Source organism: Engraulis encrasicolus, chromosome 16 (genome assembly GCF_034702125.1).
Source record: "Engraulis encrasicolus isolate BLACKSEA-1 chromosome 16, IST_EnEncr_1.0, whole genome shotgun sequence".
In the NCBI taxonomy this organism is placed as follows: Eukaryota; Metazoa; Chordata; class Actinopteri; order Clupeiformes; family Engraulidae; genus Engraulis; species Engraulis encrasicolus.
The window spans coordinates 41,337,924-41,350,423 of NC_085872.1; the positions used below are offsets into that span (position 1 = coordinate 41,337,924).

General features: G+C 48.0%; 1 protein-coding gene across 1 annotated transcript in view; it reads right to left on the minus strand.

Moving 5' to 3' along the window:
* pcdh7a (protocadherin 7a) overlaps positions 1–9,099 on the minus strand; it is a 31,758-nt gene extending 22,659 nt beyond the window's left edge. Inside the window, exons 1-2 of the mRNA XM_063219633.1 lie at positions 6,481–9,099; positions 3,633–4,385 (exon numbers count right to left, since the gene is read on the minus strand). Of these exons, the coding sequence (XP_063075703.1) occupies positions 3,633–4,385; positions 6,481–9,099 (3,372 nt within the window). The remainder of the gene's footprint in view (positions 1–3,632; positions 4,386–6,480) is intronic.
* Positions 9,100–12,500: the final 3,401 nt, after the last annotated feature.

The following is a 12,500-nucleotide window of genomic DNA, read 5'->3' on the forward strand; positions in this document are numbered from 1 at the left end:
CTATGCATCAATGATACATGAATGATCACAGTCACATGGCCTTTTTGATATGGATGTTTTCATCATGTAGGCTGTATCCACAAAGCAGTGATACACACTTTCCCTCATACAAACACACAAACATAACATACATGCAGACATCATTCATCAATATTGTTTATCTACGTATCAAACATGAAGCCACAAATTGCATTGAAGTTACTTTTTTTGTTTCATTACTCTCTCCCTCTCTCTCTCTCTCTCTCTCTCTCTCTCTCTCTTGGTCTCTCTGTCTGTTTCTCTCTCTCTGTGTGTGTCTCTCTGTCTATCTCTCTCTCTCTCTCTCTCTCTCTCTTTCTCTCTATCGCTCTCTCTTTCTCTCCATCTCTGTCTCTCTCTCTCTCTCTCTCTCTCACACACACACACACACACACACACACACACACACACACACACACACACACACACACACACACACACACACACACACAGGTTGCGATTTGTAGAGGGGGATGGGGGGGATTGTCCCCCCTGCTCTGATGGTTTTGATATCGCCACTTTGGACACATAATTTTAATCACAGTTTAATGTAATTCCATTGATATTGCTTAAAATCTGAAACTTATCCCCCCTTCTGGTTTTCTGACAAATCGCGCCTTGCACACACACACACACACACACACACACACACACACACACACACACACACACACACACACACACACACACACACACACACACACACACACACACACACACACACACACACACACACACACACACCTAGTATGTGCACACACATCATGCATAGACAGTACACATGCACATGCAGCAGCACATCTACATGTGATGCCTAATGACACGTGACTGTGGCGTGAGGGGGGATGAACTGATGTTAGGGTAGGTCACACACCCGCACTGTTGCAGCGGTACAGGAGTTAATTACGGCCCCGATCAATAATTCATTAGGCCGTCAGGAGTTAGCCCCCAAACTCCCAACTAAGCAGTTTTTTTCCCCCTTCTCTTTTCCCCCTGGAAAGGCAGATTAAAGAGGATTGACTCGGTAATGGATTAACCTTCCTGATGCTCGTCACGATCACAGGAGCATGTATGAATTGATTAAGAAGCGCAGGAGGTGGGGGGGGGAGGCCCGCCTTTTCTGCTAACAACCACGTCAGCACTTTCTACATATATTTATTTCATTAACTTCACTTCATTTCTTTCACTTGAGCGTTTTTCCCCCCGCTTTAGCTATGCTATATTGATAAACCCCCGCCTGCCTCTTGGCTAAGTAGAGCCATGTTGTTAGGCAATAAAAAAGGTCCTGTCAGTCAAATGTCACTATGATTCCCATGCAGGGAGAAGGCAGTGGGGTCAGGCCCTGAAAAGCTTCAATTATTGCTGCAATCCACCAAATCCACGCACTTTGCTTTTTCAGCAGCCCGGAGCTGACAATTTAACATACCCATGGATGCCAGTGGCAGGTGTTAGGGTTTTTGTGAGCAAGTGTCACAGAGCCCTTGACAGGATGATAACAGCCACACTCTAGCAGAGGTGGGGGGTGAAGGCATTCACACCCGACCTATGAAATACACTCTCTTTCTGAACCACACGCAGGCATATGCAGGCACACATTCAAACACACACACACACACACACACACACACACACACACACACACACACACACACACACACACACACACACACACACACACACACACACACACACACACACACACACACACTAGGGATGGCACAAACCGCACCGAAAACCGAAACCGTACAATTCACACACATACCGAACCGAACCGTGCAATCCGTCGCAAACCGCAATTCATGTAGGCCTACTGCCCAGAAAAATATGTAAAACAAAGATTCTAGGAGTATCTTATCCAGTGTCTCTGATTAAAACATTAGCATATAAGACCAATGCGAGGATGACAATTAAATCACACCATTTTCACATTATAAGCTTATACAAACCGTATGTAGGATATTTAGTGATAAGTCCGATTCTATTAGCCAATTGAAAGAGGGCATTTGGAACGCTCAGACAGCGCACATCAGCTGACGACAGTTTAAGTGCAAGCGCAGGTTAGCACAAGAGGCAGTTCTCAGACACATGCAAAAGGTCAAATTCAACTTGCGCATCATCACTTTATAACTGCAGTTATATAAATATTGTTTAATATTCCCATTGCACCATTTATCATGAACTAAAAAGAACCGTAGAGAATCGAAAACCGTGACCTTGACACCGTGATATGAAACGAACCGTGAATTTTGTGAACCGTACCACCCCTAACACAATGCTAACATTTACACCTTAAGTGACAAAAATAAGGAAAATTAACTTGTCAAGTCTGCCACATTTCTACCATTTAAATTGCAAAAGAAAACGAGTCAATCCTTTGTTTGCTCTAAGCAGTCTCTAATTTCCAAAACAGTTCATTAATCCACATCATCTTGACAAATACTGTATAGGTCTAGTCATCAATCATATCATAAGCTGCAAGTTGGATGTAGGAAGGAATTGTTCAAAAATGTTCACTGTCAAAGCATACAGTAGGCTACATACAGATTAACATACAACATGAAGGCACTGTTAGCGGGTCATTGTGATCCTGAATGCGAAAAACCTTGAAAATGGTTCAGTTCATACTAAAACCAGTTACAACTGCACCCACTCACTCTCCATCACTCCATAGCCTTGTTACTCAAAAGCAGAGAGGGAGAGAGAGAGAGAGAGAGAGAGAGAGAGAGAATCTGGTGAATGTCATGGTCATGTGAAAGTCCTTTTCACTCATCTGCAAATGTCGCCCTTGGCAACCAACTGAAAGTCTGATTAAGTGAGAGCCGCATCTCTTCAATGCATGCTATACGGTACCTATACAGAACCATCAACAAAAAAATCGTCCTAATAGAACCTGGAGTGTAATGCCTGCTATTGGAGCTCAATCTACTTATAGGCAAATAGGCTATATATAACCAGGGGTCCATTCATGACCGGCTTTTATGAACTGTGCTTCAGGTCCAACTATCTAATTTCCAGGCGTATCAAAGCACTATGTCACACTTGTTCCAAAATGTCCCATTCTCTAGGGCTAGTTAGACATTCAAGCTACCCTGAAATTCTGGCTTTTATGGTCATTGCACAGCCTCTTTGTGTGCATTGGCAGAGGCTCTTTTAATCTTTTCTGTGCCAATTCCTTACATCTTCTGTCTCCAATAGAAGCTTTATGTGTAATATATATATATATATATATATATATATATATATATATATATATATATATATATACACTGTACATACATATATATATATGAAGAGCTTCTTTCCAAAATGAGATATCCACCATTTTTTACTTTTTTCATTTTAATATTGGAAGAAGTCCTATCACCTATGTGTAACTTCTTGCCATTCAAATATTTAAAGAACATACTTTTTAAACCTGTATAAAAATGCATTTTGCAATGCAATTCAATGGAATGCCCAATACAAAAAATGTCAATTTCCCAAAATTCTACTAAATGGATATATCTCATATTGGAAAGAAGCTCTTCATATACATATACATATACATATACATATACATATACATATACATATACATTGAAATAGTGGACAGTACAATGTACAGCGTGTGGTACCTGTTTTCCATATTTGTTTCCAGCCTGGCAGCCATAGTCGGAGCACTGGTCTGACCCCAGGGACATGGCGTCTGCGTTGGCGCTGCACGTGCCGGCCCCGTTGCTGCCGGTGAAGGTGTTGGTGGGGGGAAGCTCCTGAACAGCCTGGTGCTTCTTGCCCTCCACAGGGGGTGAGTGTGGCAGCAAGTGGACAGCAGGCAGCGGGGAGCTGGACTTGTAGTGGCGTGCCAGGTCTGGGCTAGACTGGTGGTGGTGGCGGCGCGCCGTGCCCAGCCGCGGGCTGCTGGCATCCCCGTCGGCGGCGCAGTAGCGCGCGGCGATGCGCTCGCTGGCACTCGTGCTGTCCTCCTCCTCGTCCTCCTCGTCGTGCCGCCCTCCTCCGGCACAGCCGTTCACCGTCACGATGCCACTGTACAGCGAGCGCTCGGCCTTCACGGAGGTTCCGGTGGAGCGCTTCCCGTCGCGTCGCGGCTTGCGCCCGCGCTCCCCCGTGCCGTTTCGCTTGTCGGCCTGCGACTGGGCCAAGGCAGGTGGGCTGAACAGATCCTCCTCGGGCTTGCCGGCTTCGTAGCCGTTCTTGCCCTGGGCGCCACACTGCCGCGCCGTCACCACCAGCAGGATGACCAGGATGACGGCGGCGGCCCCTGCCAGGACTCCGATGGCCACGCTCAGGCGCTGCTTGCCCAGGGCCCGCTCGCTGTCCGGGTCACCGGCGATGTCCAGCGACAGCGGTGCTGCCAGGCTTCGAGCCACCTACAGTACAGTACACACACACGCAGGGTGGGAAAATGGAGGAAGCAAGGCACAGTGTGATACAGTGAAATACAAAAACGGAATGATCAAAAGTTTTTTTTTCTCTCTGAGTCACAGTGGGATATTCCAAGAAAAAAGATGGTCCAAAATTAATCAAGGGACAGAATGAGACATGACCCAAATTACTGTAAGAACAATTAAATGAGCAGAGGAAGCTGAAATATGAGAGAGAGAGAGTGAGAGAGAGAGAGAGAGAGAGAGAGAGAGAGAGAGAGAGAGACTGTGTGTGTGTGTGTGTGTGTGTGTGTGTGTGTGTGTGTGTGTGTGTGTGTGTGTGTGTGTGTGTGTGTGTGTGTGTGTGTGTGTGTGTGTGTGTGTGAGAGAGAGAGAGAGAGAGAGAGAGAGAGAGAGAGAGAGAGAGAGAGAGAGAAACTGTAAGAGTATCTTTGCTGAGCTATTTAAGCCACCTCTCTTGTTTTCACACACAGTCTTTCAATTACCATCTCCCAGCTTCTATCTTCAATCATACCATGCTGGAAGTATGCTTGTTTGAGCTGACTATACTGTATGTGTGTCATCATTGTGTGTGTGTGTGTGTGTGTGTGTGTGTGTGTGTGTGTGTGTGTGTGTGTGTGTGTGTGTGTGTGTGTGTGTGTGTGTGTGTGTGTGTGTGTGTGTGTGTGTGTGTGTGTGTGAATGTGTGCTATTGTGTGATACCCTGCTATAATAAGCAGCAGTTTCAGAGGAGAGCCCATTGTATCTCTATATATTGCTTTGCTTTAACTGTTCCTGTGCTTTTATCTAGGAACATTTTGAGGCTTTTGTCTCCCATGTCTTAGCATTACAAGGCACTGTGGGATAGATGTTAAAGCAGATCTACACAATGAGACCTAACTATATGCTTCTAAGTTTAGATGGTATGCTTTGTTATTTTGGTAAAAATGGAAATATATATCATTAAAGAACTGAATTAGAATGATTGACAGTTGCTAAGTAGGAATGAGTTACAAACAAAAACAAATTAAGCACACTGCATTTAGGTATCCGCTGACATCTAGGAGAGTCACTTACATAGCAGCCACTGCCTGTCAGATCAGCTTTTCCACTGTGTTGAATCTGAGACACTACCACAGTCTGTTGTTCTACAACACGGGCCTCTGTTATTGTCCTGCGTGCTGCCGTCCACACAGGCCCGGTAACTCTCTGGGATCTAGGGTTTCGCCTCCTTTCAGTTTGGGCGGTAAATGAACATTTGGCTCGTGCGTGTGGCTTGCATTACTGTGTTACTACCCATCCATGTGATCTGGCCCTTGTTCTGACTTGTGTAACCCTGAATGCCTTACAGTAAAGGCAGGCAGGCAGACCAAACCAATTCAGCTCACTGCAGCAACTGAGTTAGAGAGAGAGACTAGAAGGGGGCTTGAAGTATGTGTATCAGAAGCAGCACAAGCAGTACAGAAAGCACAGAGCAGAGGGAGAGAAAGCAAGCGAATGCCGATTTGACAAAGATGCCATCCTGCAGCTGCCAAAGACTCAGGGACACAAAAGAGCTTAAGCTACTTCACCACAACTGCCATGAGACTTCAGTCTACAGTGAGTCTGGAGTGTGTTCTGCTCTGCTCTGTTCTAAAACTGTCCGTGAACAATGACTGTCTCAGATGAGATCACTGCCTGCCTCCTCCTTGAAGAAAATGTGGTTTTCATTTTTCTAAGCACTGAGATGAATAGGATATCTGCTAAATGTTTGGGCCTTGTGTAGTTCAGCAATTTGCTGCAGCTTCTTTTTTCATTCATCCATTCATCCATTCATTCACTATTGTATATGCTTTCAGATGGGAAAGTAAATAAAGATGAAAAGCATTTCATACTTCATGCTCTTAATCCAAGTTTATCATTTAGAAAAAAAACAGCACATTGTGCAGTGTTAATTCAACACTTAGAGAGTAGTCCCAACTGGAAGAGTGCTAAACTCTCTACATGCTGAATTAACACTGCACAATTCACCGTGAAACCCTCTCAGTGGTGCTTATCTCTACACAAGCACAAGCAGGGCCGGCGCTGCGACCGCTCAGTGCAATTAATGACTGTGACTAACCTGTGCATCCACCAGCGTGGCATTGGCCAGCGTCTCGTTGATGAAGACATGCACCAGCGCCGTGGCACAGAGCGAGGGCACGCCACTGTCATTAACCCGCACCACCAGCCGGTGTAGGCCGCGGTGCCTCCTCTCCAGGGGCTCCGTCAGGGTGATCACCCCGCTGGTGGGACCGATCTCGAACAAGCGGAAGGGGTTGCCCCCGACCAGGGTGAAGCGGAGGTCGGCGTTGTTGCCCGTGTCCCTGTCCGAGGCGTCCACGGTGCGCACGACAGTCCTGGCGCTGCTGGCCGGGGACAGGAGGGCGTAGGACTCGTTGGACGGGGCCGTGACAGAGGGGGGGTTGTCATTCTCGTCCGTGACAAACAGGGACACGGTGGCGGTGGCAGAGAGAGGTGGGTCGCCACCATCGACTGCCCGCACTCGGAAGGTGTAAGTGTTGCGCCTTTCGCGGTCAAAAGAGGCGGAGGAGAAGATGGTGCCCGTGTTGTTCTCGATGGAGAACACCTCGTCCCTCCTCCCGCTCGCCTCGCCGTCTTCCGCCTCGGCCTCGTCGTCCTCCACATACAGGCTCAGCTCGGCGTTGTCTCCGTCATCAGCATCTGTGACTGTCACCATGCCGACGGGGCTGTTAGCCAGCAGATTCTCCTTCACGTAGAAGGTGAAGACTTCCTGAACAAACTTGGGCGGGTTGTCGTTTCTGTCCGTCACCTGCACCACCACAGTGGCAGAGCCCTGCAGGGACGGGGTGCCTTTGTCCCTGGCGATCACCCGGAACTCGTAGCGCTCACGCACCTCGCGGTCTAGTGACCCCGTGGCACGGATGTCCCCGTGGTCGGCGTCGATGTAGAAGGCCCCGTTGACAGAGGGGTCCAGGGAGTAGGCAATCTCGGCATTTTTGCCACTGTCTGCGTCCGCCGCCACCACAGTCACCACCCTCTCGCCTGGAGCATTGTTCTCGGCAAAGTGCACCTCTATCATGTTTTGGGCAAAGGTGGGGGCATGGTCATTGATGTCCACTACTCGAACCAAGAGGGAGCTGTTGCTGGAGAGACTGGGACTGCCTGAGTCTACTGCCACGATGGTCACACTGTACTCTCGCGTGGTTTCATAGTCTAGCAGCGCTGACGTGTGAAGAAAGTATTTTTTGCGGTTCCTGTCAAAGGCCTCGTCAGCGGCTGGCGGCGGGGCCAGGGCTGTCTCACCTGCTGGCTTGAGGGTGAAAGGCACGTCTCCCACTACAGTGCAGGTCACTGCCCCGTTCTCCCCTTGGTCCCGATCTGACACCTGCACCAAGGCAACAGGGGTGTCAACCAAGACATTTTCGGGGACGAGAGCTGACCCGTCCCGCACCGGAATACGGCCAATTTTCCGGATCTCCACCACTGGCTCGTTGTCATTCTCGTCTCGGACGTTGAGAACCACAGTGGTGCGGTCAGTGCGGGGCGGCTGACCGCGGTCGCGGGCGGTGACTGTGAAGCGGAGCTGGGCCACCTCTTCACGGTCGATTCGGTGGAGGACACTGAGCCAGCCGGTGGCTTCATCCAGGCGTAGCAGGCGCCTGACCGACTCAGTGGCTGCACCAAACACGTACTCCACCTGGCCATTCACGCCAACGTCGCGGTCCGTGGCGCGCACCTGCAGCACAGGTGTGCCAGGTGGGGTGTTCTCCGCCATCTCTGCCTCGTACACGGCTCTGTCGAAGCGGGGGCTGTTGTCGTTCACATCTGTGATGGCGACGCGGAGGAGGGCCTGTGAGGAGCGGGGAGGGTTGCCACCATCTCGCACCCGCAGCACAAGCTCATAGGAGTCTCTGGCCTCTCGATCCAGCGGGCCTTTGACAATGAGCTGGGGCTGCTTCTCCCCGTCAGGTGTGTCGGCCACCTGCAGCTCAAACACGCTGCTTCTGGCGCCACTTCCTGCGCCTGCTGCCGGGCCTGATGTCATTGGGTCAGGGCCTCTCCGGCGGTCTCCGTTTTCAACTCGTCCCACAGGCCCACCTCCTCCGGGGCGCCTCTGGGAGGAGGGAGAGGATGGAGTTGAGGGTCCCATGCCATCCTGGATGAGCTCATAGCGGTCAATGCCATTGCGTCCAAAGTCACGGTCTGTGGCAGTGGGCAGAAGGTAGAGAGTGCCAATGGGCCTGTTTTCCTCCACTGAGAGGGTGAGGACAGGAGATGGGAAAGAGGGGGTGTTGTCATTGATGTCAGTGATGACCACACGGCCCTCAAACAGATCTACCCAGCTCTGCAGTGGTCCAATGACAGACACCTCAAAATCCATGAAACACTCATTCTCGTCAAAAATCATCTGACACTGTGGCAGGCGCTCGCGGTCAATCCTGCGAACTGTAGTTGTTAGCTCCCCGGTCACATTGTCAATTTTGAAGTACTCTGAGCCTGACTCCAGTGCAAAGGTCACATCACCGGTACCGATGCCGGTTGATGACAAGCCCAGGTCCGCCGCAACGTTTCCGATACGCACATCAGCGGGGCCCTCTTCTGCCACGCGGTATCGCAGCGCTGAGTTGGCTGGCTGGAGCTGAGTCAGCAGCTGCAGGAGGAGCACGAGGTAGCAGCAGCGCGCGGTGAGCACTGCGCCAAGGCTCCTGCTCCTCATGGTTCTCTCTTTCCCTCTCTTACTGTCTCCGCTGCTGCAGTTTCCGCTTGCCCGGAATGGATGCTCTCACGTCGCACGCCACCTCCGATAATAACGGAACTGGCGGATAAGCCGCAGAACAGCTCTTTGAGTGGGTCTTTGTGACTGTTTCACTTCGCTTGCTTTCACAGTTCTTTAGTTTCCCAGTCACGTTCACAATGTAATGAAATTAGAATTCCTTCTAGGGACGGGGGCTTCATCCATTTACCTGTAATAAATCCACTTGACTCTTACTGTCCGGCTAAATGTATAGTAGTAATAGATGACCTGTGCAAATAAAATAATACAATGCAGTTCTCCTCACTTATTTGGCTTCATTTGAATTCGACTTGAGAGCCAGTCAGTCCTCCGTTTTCAGTCTTTCAAACTGCAATGCAGCACAACACAAAAGAGAACTGTCCGCGACTTCAGCTCCGGGACAGTGAAGTGGGCTATCTAGCGTATTTCCTCATTTCCCTAGAAATACGACACGTTTAGGATTGTTAGAATGCTTCATGAAAGGTTGTCCTCTTACCTTTTAATACAGCGGAAGAGAAATGTTTAAGCTTTCCCGCAGTGTAGTAGTGCCAAGCGGATAGATTCCCTTACGGTTAAGTTGAACAACAGTGATTTTCCAAAGGATTTTACAAGCTAGAAAAAATCGAAACGCCTTTCATTGCCTTTCTGATCAGAAACAAGAAACAGGCAATGATTCCGGCAGAGCCCCAGTGTACATGAATGAAGTGTTCCGGGATAAATGCGTCTTTTCCAAGTCCCGCATTCTCAGTCCACGCGCCTCCTCCTCCCTCACCTGCACGTTCTACTGCACTGCATGTGAGAGTCCCTCAAATGATGCTGCAGTCTCTCTCTCTCTCTCTCGCTTCCTTTCTCTCTCTCTCTCTCTCTCTCTCTCTCTCTCTCTCTCTCTCTCTCTCTCTCTCTCTCTCTCTCTCTCTCTCTCTCTCTCTCTCTCTCTCTCTCTCTTACGCACAGACTGTCACACAAACACTCACACGTATAGTACCCTCTCGCTCTTCTTTCAGCCCCTCCGTTGACTGCAACATTTCCCAGACCATGTAACTTGATCGTCCAGTAGAAACGGAAGAAAGGGGTATCATAAGGCTATGGTCACACATGTGTAAGTGTGTACTTAGTACATTTACAAAGGAATATTAAAACTGCAGTCAAATTGGTGGAATAGTAAGGTTGTTAAATAGTTATGTGCTCAATAACAGGGTCCTACAATGGTAATAAATTATGAATAATGAAACAAAAAAGTGGAAAGCAGTTCATGTTAACAACTCCTAATATCATAGCATACATTTGACACAGAGAGTCATGGTTATTGCAGCCTGTGCGTGGGAAAGTATGCTGGGGACTTCTGTCTCCAGAAGGAGACCCAACGTACAGAGGCACACTTACCCACTATGCCCTAAATAGACTGCAACATCTTTCCGTATACAAAAGGTTAACTGCTGTAAAGTGCTGTACTATACCATGTCCCTGTCCTCCGTTTCATCTAGAGGTCATATTATAACGGACGACTGTCATTTATTGACAGGCTACTTTTTCAGTAGGCTACTTAAAACTATTTGGTGACTCCAATAATTAATGAATTCGTATAGGCCTAATGCTTTTATTTAACAACACTGTAGTGGATTGAACTTATTTACAACAATTCAGGTCAGTGTGACATAGTCATGATACTTTGAATGCGTAAAAATAGTGTGATAATGTGGCTGTGTGAGGACTACAAATCCTCTATTGTTTCAACTAAATGCGGCACTACATGACCACATACATATGGGGTCGTCCCTGTCTCTCAAAAATGGATATATACAAGACATCTCTCTCTCTCTCTCTCTCTCTCTCTCTCTCTCTCTCTCTCTCGCCTCCCCCTCTCGCTACGGGCTGCCCCGTAGCCACGCACAACCAGAGAGCGCAATGCAGCACTGACACAGCGCTACACGGCGCTCGCAACAAAAGGCAACGCGGAGAGGAACTATTCTCTCCACTATGTTGCAGTCTCCACAGTCCCACTGGTTCTCATAGGATGAGAGCGATTCGTAGAGGGCTGTTCGTCGGTTTTTATTTCTTTATATCACATTGGAAACTCGCACAATTTTGGAACACGGGTTATTGGAAATCGCCGCGGTGCCTGCGTACTGTAGCGGTGCCGGTGGAGGCAAGTGATCACAGGCAGGGAGATAGCCATTGCCACGGGTCGCCTCTGCTGTGCTGCACCGGTCTGGTTAGCATTCTGGCAGCGTAGCCACGCGTCTGCAAGGCATGAACTGGGGAGCTATGCGCCCTCTGTTGTTCGATTGCACTCGTTTTGATTTCCCCTGCAATCAATTGCTGGTGCGAGGTGGGTGGGACAGTGCAGCATCGCATGTCTGTCCCATGTATGTTAGTTGCTGGTGCTAACTGATTTAGTGCACGAAACATAGACTGAAGTAATAATAATAATACCAAACATTCATTTTTACACCTGTCGCTTTTTTTCTGCGGGTATACAGTATAGCCTCGAATGTTCATTTCGACTAGAATGAAATCCTGAGCAACAATATAAAAATGAAATCATGTGAAGAATAAAATTAAGGAATGAATCCTTGTCGACTTTGTGTGGATGTAGATTTGGGTATAATAGGCTACACACATTTTGCACAGCTTGAACGCGTAAAGTAGGCTGCACGTGGTCATCCTGGCTACAGTAAACGTGTAAATACAGTATATCAATGATTAATGGGTGGGTAGCTATTAATCTGTATAACATATTGACAGTAGACTTTAATGTTTTCCAGAGACGAATTTGTGGAACTATATCCATGAGATGCAACAAATAAAAGGCATTCTTAACTCATTTCTTTGTTGTCTCTGTGGGTTTTTTTCATTGATGGTGTACAGTGCACAATACAGAATGGGTTTCTAGTACACATGACTCCAACACAATGTAACTGCAGGCTCATATGTAAGCACAAATGCATATAGGGGCCTATGTGACATACCAACTTTCATACCTTACAAAGGCCTACTTGCCTATTCACACAACGTCTGCATATAGGAATGCCTGGTCTTAACAGACATGAAGTTAACGCATCCATACATCACAGACACACCCACTACCCCTCCCACTGACAGGGAGTATGAGAGAGGGAAAGGTAGGCCTATAGGAGGGAAGGGGGGTGCATACATATGTATTTGTAGCTGAACTGTGACCGGTTGAGATCTATTCTTGCTCAAAAATTGCTTCATGTAGTAACATATCAAAATGTAACTGGCACAGACATTAGATCAAATGTGCATGGCAAGAAAGGTAGGGCAACAAGATTAATTAATGAAATTGCATTAATTAACTGAGTGACTTTAATAAATGAGTTCAT